Genomic DNA, 14,821 nt, shown 5'->3' with positions numbered 1-14,821 from the left:
TTGACTGTGTCACGTTTAATAACAGACAATCAAAAGAACAAAAACATGACAAAAAAGTTCATAGACAACCAAAATTATCAAATTATATTCACCTTTTTGCATAGTCTTTTACGGTACCTATTCCTTGAGAGTCATCTGGGCTGAACACAGACACGAGCAGCTGTCTGAGGGAGGCGTGAGGGGGACATATTGTAGTTCCCCTCTTAAAGAGATGAAGTCTGTAGTAGGATAGGACACACTGTCTTGAGCCCAGTGCTCCTGAGAGACTAGAAACCCTCACCCCAGCAGCCACATTCAACCAGGACCTCCACTAACAAAAGGTACAGATTTAACACACAAAACAAAGACTGGCATTCTACAACGCTCCACTCACGTATCTGGGCCGTGTCAGCCACTCATTACCGTAGAACCAAAAGTTAAGACAAATTACTTTTGAAAAGCATCTCCAAAAAACTGAGGACCATTTTACTAAGCAATTAAATGTACACGGCATTTGTTTAAAAAGTTTTGATTGACTAAACAAAAATACAATAAAAGGATATCCAAACCCAGGTTACTAGTCAAATTCTAAAACATCTTAAATACAGATACTATGTGCCTATACATATATACAAATAGTACATGTACAGACACAGTTTATAATAGATGTTCTTAGAAGTCCATGGTGAGGCCTGCTAGTCAGGCCAGTGCATTATCTACCATCTCCATATGGCTTGTGTGTCCTTCCCCACTCTCCCAGGTCACTCCAGCCCCAGGATGTAGTTGATGCCTTGCACAAGTCCAATGATTACTGGTTGCCAAGCGACAAGGTAGCGGAGCCAGTCCAGGAGTTGTCCGTACATGACATGTGGCCTCTCCCAGCTTCAGATGATGGGTCAAGGAGGCAGATAATTAAGTGACTACCCCACCCCTGATTCCAACCAATCTGACCCAACCAAACCTTAACTAAGCAATTCATTTAGAGTTGTAATAAAACACATCTAGCCTGTGACAATATGATTATTATAGATCCTTCAGGACACTACTAGAATCAGGCTGGATATTGGGGAATGGATAACATCTTCCCAATACATACAGTGCATTCAGAAAGTATTCAGACCTCTTCCCTTTTTCCACATTTTGTTAAATTACAGCCTTATTCTAAAACAGATTAAATACATTTCTCCTCATCAATCTACACACAATACCCCATAATGACACGGTGAAAACACATATTTTTGAATTTTTTGCAAATGTATTCCAAATTAAAAAATGAAACACCTTATTTGCGTAAGTATTCAGACCCTTAGCTATGAGACTCGAAATTGAAACATGTTTCTACAACTTAATTGGAGTCGACCTGTGGTAAATTCAATTGATTGTACATGATTTGGAAAGGCACACACCTGTCTATATAAGGTCCCACAGTTGACAGTGCATGTCAGAGAAAAACCCAAAAGGAACTGTCTGTACAGCTTCGAGACAGGATTGTGTCGAGGCACAGATCTGGAGAAGGGTACCAAACCACGTCTACAGCATCGAAGGACCCCAAGAACACAGCGGCCTCCATCATTCTTAAATGGAAGAAGTTTGAAACCACTAAGACTCTTCCTAAAGCTGGCCGCCCAGCCAAACTGAGCAATCGGGGGAGAAGGGCCTTGGTCAGGGAGGTGACTAACAACCTGATGGTCACTCTGACATAGCTCTAGAGTTCCTCTGTGGAGATGGGAGAACCTTTCAGAAGGACAACCATCTCTGCAGCACTCCACCAATCAGGCATTTATGGTTGAGTGGCCAGATGGAAGCCACTCCTGAGTAAAAGGAACGACAGCCCACTTGGAGTTTGCCAAAAGGCACCTAAAGGACTCAGAACATGAGAAACAAGATTCTCTGGTCTGATGAAACCAAGATTGAACTCTTTGGCCTGAACGCCAAGTGTCACATCTGGAGGAAACCTGGCACCATCCCTACGGTGAAGCATGGTAGAGGCAGCATCATGCTGGGGGGATGTTTTTCAGTGGCAGTGACTGGGAGACTAGTAAGGATGGAGGGGAAGATGAACGGAGCAAAGTACAGAGATCCTTGATGAAGTCCTGAGCACTCTGGAGCAGGTTCTTAGACTGAGGAGAAGTTTCACCTTCAAACAGGACAAAGACCCTAAGCACACAGCCAAGACAATGCAGGAGTGGCTTCGGGACATGTCCCTGAATGTCCTTGAATGGCCCAACCAGAGCCTGGACTTGAAACCGATCGAACAGCACTGGAGAGACCTGAAAATAGCTGTGCAGCGACGCTCCCCATCCAACCTGACAGAGCTTGAGAGGATCTTCAGAGAAGAATGGGAGAAACTTCTCTATTACAGGTGTGCCAAGCGTATAGCGTCATACCCAAGGAGACTCAAGGCTGTAATCGCTGCCAAAAGGTGCTTCAAGAAAGTACTAAGTAAAGGGTAATGAAAAAGTCAAAGGGTCTGAATACTTCCCGAATGCACTGGATGACGAAGAACCATTTCTTAACATCAATGAACAACTCTGCTCTAGGGCAGCCTTTCTAAAAGTATAGTCTCAGACATGTTAAATGGTGGGCCGCGACATGTCAAAGTAAAAAATTATTGATATATATAAATTCAAATAAATTGGGGTGGGGGGGGGGGGGCTCAGTCAGGGTCTCAACTTACTGTTAAGAGTTAGAACAGTTGAATACACAAGGTGCAATTTCAAAATTTGGTTGTGCATCAGCAGTTTCTCTTGCCATGTCAGTAACTCACAATTTTTAGATTGGTAAGTTATCTGGCTAGACTAACTAAACTTGTACTAATCATGGCCGAATACCAACCGGGCACGTGCCCAGGGGCCCTGATCACCACGGGGACCCCTGGGGGCACAAATCTCACTTTGGGCCCCCAAAAAGGGGCATGTTTTCATGAGCTTGGGACACAGGAAAACACAGAATTTCTCATTTGGGTCCCAGGCTGAAAAAGTTTTAGAACCCCTGCTCTAGGGTGTTATTTAGTAGAAATTGTCTGAAATTAAATGCGGTATGTATGCTGTGTTGGTCAAGAAAGGATTTGTGTATTGAGTGGTTGCAATAGAAACCCTTTCCCCTAAATCAGAAATGGCAGACAGCTGCATCTGTTGAGTTTTTACAGCAGCAAAATAGGAACTGGAACTACTTTATGAAAGGTATCCATGAAGACAAAGCCACAACTATCAGACAATGGCTAACCTTTTTTTCAGAGGACTTCACCCGAGGTCCCTTCCCATAATATCCTGTTCCAGTTTGTGTTTACATATCAATGTGGCTCAAAAGTCCCATGAACAACATCACTGTATAAATGCTCCAATTCTGAAGCATTTACAGGAAACAACCTATTCCCATCACAGCCAAGCAAAATAACCCGGCCTCAACATTTGCCATCTTATGTGCTTTGGACTGTGCGAATTCCAGTCATGCTGACAAACAGAGAGAGAGTGGGTGAAACAATGAGTGACAAAGGGCCACTTTGAGTGAGACCATCTGAATCTTAAAGACACACAACACAAAAAAGTAACACACCAAGACACACTACAAGAGATGAGAATGTTAAGTAGACAAGCACACAGATTTTAACTGATAACTGCATGCCGTTTTCCCCCTGCCTCTTAAATGCTGCCTATTACTGAATGTTTTACTGGCTGTGCATTGTGTATTTTTTACTGTTTGTAGGATATTACTTAACCTGTGTGTTATATGTGCTGTGCTCGCTCCCTGACAGGTCATCATTGTAAAGAAGAATTTGTTCTTAATTGACTTACCTATATAAACACACAAACATGTCATATGCGAGCAGAAGAGTAAAGGATACGGGTTACTGAACATCCTTTTCAGGTCCACCTTCTCTTTGCAGTACGGGCATATCTGCTTCTTTCCCACGATGCACCATCCTCGTATGCAGAATTCATGGAATCTGAGGCAGAGAGAGTTAAGGGAAAATTCCACCCAAAAACGATAGTTTGGTATTTGTTTCAGTAGCCCATTGTTGACATAGTCCCAAAATGTTTTGCTTGTCAGCAATCAAGTTAAGATATATAACTTTTAAAATACGGAAATCATGTATTCAACCCTAAAAACATTAGAATAACTACAAAATGAGGCCAAATATGAAACATTAGGTGAAATTGGGTCAAATTCTGTAGGCATAGCGTAAGGGCATACTGGAAAGTTTATTTCTACTTCCCTGTGGCACACTGTAATAAACATATCAGCACATCACCAGTAAGCTATTCAAATCTGATGTCCTCCAAATGTGAACATAGTTCACACAAATGCCATGAAACATGTGACATTACACCTCATGGAAGTCTAGTACAGGCAGTCAATACAGGAGATGACATAGGGCAACATTATTTACAGAAACAGGAAGTGAGACGGGCTCATGGTAGTGTTATTGAGTCATGCGAACAACAGTCACATGTCAGAGATAAAGTTCATGCGCACGTTTGTTTGGTCCATTTCCCTTTGGTGTTTGTGTGTGTAAACCACCCGTTTTCCACGACTGACTGACTGCCAGTTATGGCTTTTATGCAACAGATAAATCAGTTCTACCACATCATGCTCCTGTGTGTTATTCAAATTAGGTAAAATATGTTCATATTTATCTAGAGCATTTTTCTTAGATGAAAAAGAATACACATGGTTGCAGGATAGTCTGTATGTGTTCTCGATGATTCCCTCGTCGCTGACATCAACCAGTATGGGCTGGCCACACACAGCGCAGATACTGTCTGAGAGGTGCTTGGTGGGCATTCCAGACGCACTGTAGAACTAGAGAAGTCAGGGACACAATATAACGTGGCTGGACAGATACACAGCCTTGACAACAAAACAAAAAAACGAGAACTTGTATACTCACCCCCACTGTCGATGCCATGAAGTCTGCACACATTTCGGCAAAGTCCCTACCCAGGACGCCATAGTACAGACCATAGAACAGTAAGGACACGCCAAAATCCATTGCGTCCTCTGGCTTTATTCTGGAAACAAAGTCAACCAAAAGCATCATCAATACTATTAGCATGATCAACATGTTACTACTTCTCAAAGAAGCTCTGGCACCTCCTCTGAAAATCTAAACTTATTTGAAGGTTTTTGAGAGAAAGTTACTAACTACACAAGCACGATCCTTGTAAACCACTGGTATTGTCCATAAATACACAATTGTGCCTAGAAATAACCAGAACATACCTAAATATCAAGTTGATGCCAAACAGTGTAAACATGACGACAGTGTAGCCCACTATCCCTGTGGCATAGCTGATCTTGTAGAGGAGGAGGAACCATTTGTAGACCAGCCTGTCCACAGAAATACAAGGGAACAGACATATTTCAGCTAACTGTCAGAGGTAATGTGAAGAAACATAGATCAGTATTTTGCCTAGAGCAGCACTGGCTGCATGGCAGGTTAGATTTGGGGCTTTGGATTGGTGGCCCTCTTACCATGACTATTCTATCATGCACCACCTAGGCATTCGGTATAAAATAATTAGGTGGGTGCTTACATTTCTCCTATTTCACACATGTACATGTGCAAATGTGTTTTTTTTTTTTGCATATCCCACTCCCCCTGACACACCCTGGAAGAGTGGGTCAGAGCAAGGTATCAGCCATTATTGGACGGCAACCCTGGACCAATTAGGGTTAAGTGCCTTGCTTAAGGGCACATGGACACCATTTTCACCTTGTCGGCTCAGGGTTTTGAATCAGCTACCTTTTGATTACCGGCCCAACACTCCTAACCACTAGGCTCTGCCGCCTCATGTATGAGGTGTTATATGGATGTGTGTAGACACTACCTGGGCTTGTGTATGGGGCCTTACCTGGGCGTGGTGCACTCCAGGTGCTTGCGTGTGGCCCGGTAGGTAACGTATGCAGTGACCACAGAGAAGATGAACCACGTGACCAGAAACCTCCACCAGTGAAGCTTGGTGGTGAAGTACAGAGGAACCACCCACATCTGGAACAGAGTCACCAGCTACAAAAATAAAAAAGAACACACATTTTAAAGTACAGACACACTTGGGTAAATTTGAGACTGAATAACACTGAGAACCAGACTGTGTACAGTGGAAGGAACTGGTCTGTGGACAGTTTGTCTATACAGTATGTGAAGTGAGATTTGTATGATTTGCCTGCAGGCATGCTGTCTATTCCCTCTTTCTGCCCATAAGAGAGCATGTGTTTGTGTCTGCGTGAGCATGACTGTGCAGTGTGTATTTGTGTGGGTGTGAGAGAGAGTGAGATTATTTTACATTGTAGGACTTGGGGTGCCTCTGTTTCCATTGCACAAGGACCAGCTGGGCGATGACCAGGGTGACAATGAGGATAAGCACCATCTCAGCGTGCATGGCCTCATGGCCCTTGTGCTTCACATGCATCCTGGCATGTTCCAACCTACAGTATAGACACACACACACACACACAACAATCAACCTACTGCTCAGGCCTGGGTATCTGGATAGATTCTTATAAATCGACATATTCGTAACACATTACCAGTTTTCATTGGAAGGAAACATTGTTGATATACTTTAGAGCCCTTAGTTTATCATGTTTAACATCACTTGACTTTTGTGATTTAAAGTGTGACACAAATCTAATTTGCAGCCAGAATGAATAATTGTGTTTTGAGACTGACCTCCACTTCTCCTCCGGTGACAGATGGGATAGGTCGACCTGAAGTCAGAACAAGCCAGACAATCACGACAGTTCCAAAGGCTTCTAATTAGGCTTCCATTAGTAATGTTCTACATACATGAACATACATTCATTTAGAACCTTGTAAATAAACTGTCACAATTAATCTACTAAATACAATGATTGCATGCATTAAAAAAATGGCCATGTTAACAAAACTATCTGTAATCTGATCAGTGATTATCTGAATTGGGAGGCTGTTGATAGTGGACAGACGTGAACACTAAAAGAAATGAACACTGCTGTCCAACAAAGAGAACATGCACAGTTTCTGTCCATTAGTGCTAAATGGTGAAAGAAATTGGCCTTTGGTACAAAGCATTGATTAGAGAGCTCGAGCTGCCAGGATATGACCTGTGACTCAGTCTGCCACATTGTATGACATGCCATCTAATGAGTGCTAGCTAAAATAGGGTTGTCACGATACTAGTATGCAATACTCAGCGGTATCTTGGCCATGAAACAAACTACTACATTTCCTGAGGAAAGCAGTCCTAATGTTGGAAACAAGCAGCCTTGTGTGTCACCCAGAATCACATGTTTCTTTTCCAAACTATAACACACAATATTTGACATACAGAAGTGTTCTTTTAAAGGACCAAAAGAGTTTGGTCTGCTTTGTGTATTCCTTTATGCGTCATGGAAAATATGCTATCGCGATACTGGTTTCGTGACAACCCTAACGTTGCTACATCATTGACTCAATTCCTGTCGTAATATGACAAAAAAGGTTGTCAAGTAAAAGCAGCGAATTTGGGGCAGGTAAACCAGAATTATCCATTTAACTATCTGTGGCTACCTAGCGTTAACTACCACGTACAGTACAAGGCAAGGGCCTGATGGTGGGTATAATGCGTTACGTTACAACAGGAATTTGTTCCGAATACTTCGTAAAGTATAAGGTTGCCAACAAACAACGCATACAAAGGAGCATGATAAATTCATCTAGCTAACGAATAAGCATCAACTCACCAAGTAGCTTATTCTTAATGTTTGTTCATGGGCTACCAGAGTGAGGACAGACATTTTTCCGAATAAACGTGGTGAGTGAAAGCCCACTCCTACCCGGTATCTTATTCTGACGCTATACAACTTTGTATGTGTTGTTTGTTGGCAACCTTGTTATTTACTTAGGTTATGGAACAGATTCCTGTTGGAACGTTCCACAAATTATACCCACCCAGAGCGTGATGATGGTCCTTGTACATTTGTCTTAGCTGACTGCACTATGATTGGATATATACTTGGTTTCCTAATGCACTCAATGATAGCCTACCTGTCTGGCTAAAATGGGATGACAACTGAGATGTTAGATAAAACTAACACCGTATGACGCTTAATCGCCGGTGGAAGAGGCAAGTCTATTCCATATTGGCAGCAACGTGCGCACTTTACAATTTACGCAATTATTTTTTTTCCTGATTCTACAACGGTAACACCCTAACCTGATTTGGTTCATCGTGGTGTCCAAGTCCATGATCGTGCTCTACACCATCAACCTCCACCTCAAACACCCCCGCCATCTTCGGGAGTGCTGTCAATTCCTAGCGCATGCCATTTCCGGGTTGGAAAACCGGAGGGCCATAAACACTGCACGCGAGTTCCTTTTCCGTTTGGCAACACACACAGCAGTGGTTGTTTTCTGGTGGCGGGGAAAAAGTACGAGTAACAAACGGTTCAGCTGATGGTCTCTTGGATTTTACAGAAACAGACAGCTAATTAATTTGACATTAATATGGCCCCAGTGAAAATTAAACACGTCGTTTCATTCACGTCACAGGTAAGTTCGTGTATTTAACTGTCAACTAACTTAGCTTACTGCAAGTAGACTAGGGCTAGCTAGCAATGAGTAGCTAGCTAACTATAGTTAGAAGCTCAATAACGTTAGGTAGTTAAATTATCTAGTCAGCTAGCATTAACCAAATGCATTTGGCATGATGAGGAAGGTTCAACTACTGGACAGCGTATGTAGCCATGTCACATGGGTTGCATCAGTAGCTATACATGTAGCTCCTAGCTAATTGTATTGAAATGGTGCAGGACCCCAAGAACTGTGTGGAGAACCTATGTGTTGTGGGTGGAGACAGCAGGTCGTGGCTGTGCAACCCCCAAGACCGAAGTGGAGTCCTCAGAGCAGAACTGCAGCTGGAGCGAGCCTCATACTTTGGATACATCGATGTGGGTAAGGCTCATCAAGATTGACAATGAAGTTTATGTATTGTAGTAAACGCACAATGGGACACTGTTATCGTTTTGTTTTGATGTTCCATATAATTTAATGACTGTTTCCCAACTTGCTGTGTAATTTGTAGGGAACTGTGGATCTGCGTTCATTCAGATTGATGTCGGCCGGTCCTCTTGGCCCCTGGACCAGCCCTATATCACCCTGTTGCCAACAGCAACACTGATGAGTCCAGCAGAATCGCGACAGGGCACTGGGCTGACAGGAGTGAGAATGTTCAAGAAAGGTGAGACCAGATATACTGGATGGATCTCAGCCCTATGACAATAGTAGGACTGATATGTCATGCAATATAGATGAAGGGATTGAGAATCCGTGTCCGAAGAGGCTTCTTTAGTAACCCTCCTTTAGACAAAACAATTGACCCCCCCCCCCCCCCCCCCCCCAGGTGATTTCCTGTCAGAAGGTGCAGAGGACAGCTGGGACCGGGTGAGAGTAACCTGCACCCAGCCTTTTAACAAGCGCTCTCAGTTTGGCCTGTCCTTCCTGCGCATCCGCAGCCCCCTGGAGGAGAGCGAGGAGGGCTCCACACAGACTTTCAAAGAGAACCAGGGTCAGGTGTGTGTATAGACTTGAGGGCTTGGCAGTGGACTCTTCAGAGAGAACGGTATTGTAAATCGCAGAGAACACCTCTGGGCCCGGTTTCATGATAGCAGTAGTTCTTGTTGCATCTTTCTTACAAAGGCCAAAGATATAACATGCGTTTCCCAAAACACCATGCAGAGAGAACGATCGCTAAATGCGTTGTTAGTGTGTGTTGATACTGATATGATCAAAAGAAAGGGAGTGCTGCTCTCGGGTCAGCTTTCTCCACTCAAATCTTACCTTAACATTATAATTATTTCACAATACTTGACGACAGAACAGCTACTAGAAAGATATTACCACCTACGGCTGCAAATATCGAGGTGGCTTATTCTAATGCTTACCCTATAAAAATGCACTAAATCACCAATTTGTCACATCATTGCCCACATGTTGGACTACACATGAAATATATTGAGACTTACAGACAGTAGCCAACAAATAGCAGAATATAAATAAAATGATTGAACACGAGTCTATAGCTTACTGTTTATATTTTCATTTGAAGCGTCTTTTTATACATCACTTGTTTAACATTGCTCCTACGGAGGTCCCTCCTACGGAGGTCCTAACGATAAACTTAGCCTTAAGATTCTTTTGGGAAACCAGGCCCAGGTCTCTTGGTCCACCCACCCCCTATGGGTGGTCAGCTCCTGCTCAGCCCAGTCAAAGCGCTTCTCTATCCTGGCACCCCAATGGTGGAGCCAGCTTCCCCCTGATGCTAGGTCAGCAGAGTCCCTGCCCATCTTGCGAAAAGGTTTGAACCCTACCTCTTCAAATAGTATGTTAAATAAGACGTCTGTCTTATTCCCCCCCCAAAATGTTTTGTTCTGGTTACAAGCATCTGCTAAATGACTGAATTATATTTAAAACAGATAAGAGTTGTAGATTTGTCTTCTTATGGGGTTGTTCCATATGATTTCAATCTTTTTCACTTTTACCCTGTATTCAAGAGTATACTGTGTCTCAACCAATAACGGGCACAACACAAACACTTCAGATGTAAGGGTTTAAGCTCCAACATTTGTGAAAATCTGATTTTAGGTGATTGAAATCATATGGAACGACCCTATGGTGATCGATTTGGACTGTTATGAAAAATGTAAGTGTGTGTATTCTTAAGCAGTAAGGCACAAGGGGGTGTGATATATGGCCAATATACCACAACTAAAGGCTGTTCTTATGCGTGACGCATCGCTGAGTGCCTGGACACAGCCCCTAGCAGTGGTATATTGGCCATATACCACAAACCCCCGAGGTGCCTTATTGCTATTATAAACGGGTTACCAATGTAATTAGAGCAGTAAAAATAAATGTTTTGTCATACCAGTAGTATGTCAGCCAATCAGCATTCAGGGCTCGAACAACCCAGTTTATAATTTGGGAATATACAAGAGATATGTATTATTGGTAAACATCAGAGGCCAGAAGTGTGTGCTTGTATTCTCACTCTCCTTTGACCTTCTCTCTATTCAGACAACCCCAGACAAATCAGCATCAGGCGTGAGAGAATGGCTGTCGAGCCCTGCTGTGCAGAGAACCTTCTTTGGGGGAGCGAAAGGGTAAGTGGAGGAATTTAAAGTTTTGTATGAGGCACTGTCAAACAGATTAGACAGCATTGAATTAATAAATACTTTTACAGAAAATCACTTACACCTTGGTTTGTCTCCCCCTGCTGTCAGGGAGGGTGTGGTTCTGAGCCGGACAGCTCGTATGGTCCTCACAGCGTCCCAGGCTGCCAGGCGTTCCCTTTCCCTTCCTTCCACTTCCTTGTCTCCCAGTCACACATCATCCTCTGGCACTCAGAATACAGAAACCTCTTCCCCTCCCACAGCCAAGCCAGATGCAACTACTCATATCCCCAACCAGGGAAAGCCAGGGGCTCATACAGCTACACACAACAAAGGCAAGCCAGTTGGAAATATGGGAAATATACACCCTCACACAGGTAAACACCTCAGCTCTCAAAAATACCATGCATTTTGTGTGGTAATTTTGTTTTGGCAACACTAAACTTGACAAATGATAAGTTGTGATGTTTTTCAGCTTCAATGGCTTGTTTAAGCACAGTTCGCAGCTCCAAGGAAAATACTTCTCAAAGACAGCTGAAGAGAAAACCGAACTCCAAAAGCAGGTATTCCTCTATACTCCACCCCATGGATCATTTTGGGAGGGTAAGCTTATCCTGGATCTGCACATAGGAGCAACTTCTATCTCACAAGTATCGTTCAGCATGAATCTCTGTTCTTTACCTCCCTCCCAGGCAGAACCAGCTGAATGGCACCACCTCCAGTAAGCACGGAAAACCTGCAGTCTGTAAGAGGCCAATAGCTACTCTACAACACACTGCCACAGTCCCTCATCCTCACCCATCTCCAGAGCCTCAGGACACTGGTGACCTTGAGACCACATGCCCAATATGCGGAGGTGTGTTTATATTGGTTTCTTCTTCTGTCTCTTCATGGACTGTATGACATACTGTATATTGATTCACTGTTACAATCAACAGTAGTATTGACACCCGTTGTCTGTTCTTTCTCTATGCTGCAGTGTTCTTTACTGAAGAGTATCTGCCGCTCCACGCCGCCTCCTGCCAGCAGGTGGCGACCAGGAAGCTCCCTGGGGGGATTGTGACCCCTGTTCCACGCCCCTTCCCTGTCTCTCCCGCCAGCCTAGAGGAGTCCATGGTGCCCTGCCCTCTCTGCTCCTTCAAGTTCTCTCTGTCCCACATCCAGATGCACGCCAGCACCTGTGGAGACCCCGTGGACCCCCATGTTATCTGGGTGGACTAGGAAAGAATGCATTGTATAGTAACACGTTTTTGCTTTTAATCAGTGGGCAGTGCAGCAAACGTGGACAATCTTTTGTTTTTAATATACTGTATGTATATTTGTATTTTACTGACTTGTTCTGTAGCTATATATACCTGGACAAATAATGAATCTCTCTCTGCCTACCTCTATTCACCACTCTGCTCTGAGTGATTGGTTCTCTCCTGAGCTCATTAAAGGCTGTTTGTTATTGCACTGTTTACACATGCTATGTGCTAATGATGACCTATAATATATTGTATACTATAAACAGCGTCATTCATAGACTGTTCAGTTCATCTTTTTTCGGAAGTTATCACATAATTGAAATGATCAATTAAATTAACTGTGATTTATATTGTATTGTTGGCTGTTCCTTGTTTTCTTTCACCATTGACCTTGTTGCACAGGGAATGTTAATTACTCCTGCTACCTGTTAACAGCGTCTCATCTGCAACGTTTCCACTGGGGAGCATTTCTAATGATAATGTTAAGAGGCTTGGTATGGAAGGCAAGGGCCACTCCCTAGTTTGGGTCTTGCCATGTGTGGAACACTGAAATGGTTGCTTTTTAATTAGTCCTGTCCCAGGAGAGTAGAGATGTGTTACTTGATTTGTGGCGAGACATTCTAACCAAGCTAACCTGTGTACTCAGCCAAGAGCACATTACCACAGTAGGCCCAAACAGCAGTCAGTGGACCTCACTGCCGTTCTCTCTTACCAACCTCTTAGCCTCAAGAATAACCAGGGCGCTTGGATTTCCACCGATTTAATGCGAGGTTACCTTCACACTACGGACAACAATTACTGTCTTTCACTAAAGAAACATTGGGAAACCTCAAGGTTAGTGTATTTGAAACAAACTTAGCAAAGAAAAGATGTGAAACAGATTGAAATATGATGTCATGTGTAAAGAAGTATGGTATGAATTTTGTAGTAGAATGTAAGTCAATTTAGTTTAATACTGCAATAATAAACTTAAATTGTAAAGCTTCTTTCATACATTATTTGCAGCTCAAAGTGCTTTACAATGAGACTACAAATGATTTAAACATCCATAAACAAAATGCATTAAATGAAGGAAAAGAATTACACGAACATGAACAGATTTACTAGAATAGAAACCTATTTATACTGATGGTCTTGATAGTATCTTGCAATTTCATCTAGGGGTGGTCTTCATAATGTTTATTCCTGTTAATTTCTCAGATTATAATGCTATTTTATCCTGTGTCATACCTTGATACTGCATGGTACTCACAAATTCCCTTCATGAATATCTTTAATGTTCATCTGTAGACTACCTAGTGCAAACAAATTATTTAATAGTGATTTGTATTTTGCAGTTTTATTATACATTTTTGTATTAATTAATGGTTTGGATTCAGAAATATCAAAGCAATGAACTCTCTGTGTCTCCTTGTGGTTTTAGCTAGAGCAGGAGATGGTGAACAAGAAAAGGCGTGGATCAGTGCCATCCAGGATGGGAACATAATGATGTGTGGCCTGCTGAAGCCTGGCGATGGCATCATCCATCAGCTGGAGGCCCTCAACCTGTCCATCCACCTGGGCAACAAGTTTGACTTCTGCCAGATCCATGAGGCTCTACTGGTCGCCGTCGACACCAACCAGCCCTGTGTGGTGAAGAGGCTCCTCCACTGCCTGGACCAGGAGAAGAGCAACAAGATGGACGTGCAATCCTTCACCCTGACCATCTTCGACCACTCCATTGACGACTTGCAGTTTGCCCACGGCACGATCCCGCTGACCCTGGCCTGTCAGAGGGACCTGTATGAGATTGTCACCATGCTGACCTAGAAGGGCCACGTCATCCCACGTTCACACAAGATCACCTGTGCCTGTAGAGTGCTGGAATGGGCGGCAGTATGACCTGCTGAAGTTCTCCCTGTCTCAACACCTACCGTGGCATTGACAGTATGGCCTATCTGTCCATCACCTCATACAATGCCATGCTCAGTGCCTTCGGCCTCATAAGGGAGATCCGTAAGCTTCCAAGAAGGGACCTGAGTTCAAGGTTAGATCCTGTTTGTGCTTATGCCCATATAGTCACTATGCACAAAGTATGTGGTGCATTACCCTGGAACTAATCTCTTTTGGACAGACTACGTAAAAATAAAGTATGCAAGATTTAAATTCTGGCTAAACCGATATTACCCTGGAACAGGAATACAACCATACTGGGCAATGAATGTTTTAATTGTAACTATAACTTGTTACCATACTATTACCATGTTGTTACCATTTTATTCCCTGCTGCCCTATATACATAGACATGGAATCACTGGCCACTTTAATAATGTTTGCATACTGCTTTACTAATCTCATATGCCTTCGGAAAGTATTCAGACCCCTTGACTTCTTCCACATTTTGTTACGTCACAGCCTTATTCTAAAAAAATGTAATCCTCAGTAATCTACACACAATACCCCATAATGACAAAGTGAAAACAGGT

At 43.1% G+C, this 14,821-nt stretch overlaps 2 protein-coding genes across 5 annotated transcripts; one reads left to right on the top strand and one right to left on the bottom strand.

The window, feature by feature from the left end:
* LOC115135826 (E3 ubiquitin ligase RNF121-like) lies at positions 1 to 8,303 on the bottom strand. Of its 2 annotated transcripts, XM_029670942.2 has the most exons (10): positions 8,157 to 8,303; positions 6,653 to 6,690; positions 6,267 to 6,408; positions 5,835 to 5,989; positions 5,203 to 5,310; positions 4,871 to 4,991; positions 4,649 to 4,782; positions 3,824 to 3,925; positions 700 to 861; positions 1 to 218 (listed from the first exon to the last, which is right to left on the bottom strand). In XM_029670942.2, exons 1-9 carry the CDS (start codon positions 8,232 to 8,234, stop codon positions 741 to 743), a joined length of 999 nt encoding a protein of 332 aa, XP_029526802.1. In that variant the 5' UTR covers positions 8,235 to 8,303; the 3' UTR covers positions 1 to 218; positions 700 to 740. The 2 variants fall into 2 exon arrangements, with proteins under 2 accessions (XP_029526802.1, XP_029526801.1); XM_029670941.2 differs by having other exon boundaries at positions 1 to 861; positions 8,157 to 8,302.
* A 12-nt stretch (positions 8,304 to 8,315) lies between these two features.
* xndc1 (xrcc1 N-terminal domain containing 1) lies at positions 8,316 to 12,711 on the top strand. Of its 3 annotated transcripts, none has more exons than XM_065023674.1 (9): positions 8,316 to 8,491; positions 8,752 to 8,889; positions 9,024 to 9,179; positions 9,342 to 9,511; positions 11,015 to 11,100; positions 11,221 to 11,486; positions 11,585 to 11,672; positions 11,802 to 11,965; positions 12,089 to 12,711. In XM_065023674.1, the coding sequence occupies exons 2-9, from the start codon at positions 8,778 to 8,780 to the stop codon at positions 12,328 to 12,330; spliced, it is 1,284 nt and encodes a 427-aa protein (XP_064879746.1). In that variant the 5' UTR covers positions 8,316 to 8,491; positions 8,752 to 8,777; the 3' UTR covers positions 12,331 to 12,711. The 3 variants fall into 3 exon arrangements, with proteins under 3 accessions (XP_064879746.1, XP_029526798.2, XP_064879747.1); XM_029670938.2 differs by having other exon boundaries at positions 8,317 to 8,491; positions 8,752 to 8,893; XM_065023675.1 differs by lacking the exons at positions 8,316 to 8,491; positions 8,752 to 8,889; positions 9,024 to 9,179; positions 9,342 to 9,511 and adding an exon at positions 9,995 to 10,295.
* Positions 12,712 to 14,821: the final 2,110 nt, after the last annotated feature.

The sequence above is a fragment of the Oncorhynchus nerka genome, linkage group LG10 (genome assembly GCF_034236695.1).
Source record: "Oncorhynchus nerka isolate Pitt River linkage group LG10, Oner_Uvic_2.0, whole genome shotgun sequence".
Lineage (NCBI taxonomy): Eukaryota > Metazoa > Chordata > Actinopteri > Salmoniformes > Salmonidae > Oncorhynchus > Oncorhynchus nerka.
This window is presented reverse-complemented; position numbering and strand designations above follow the sequence as displayed.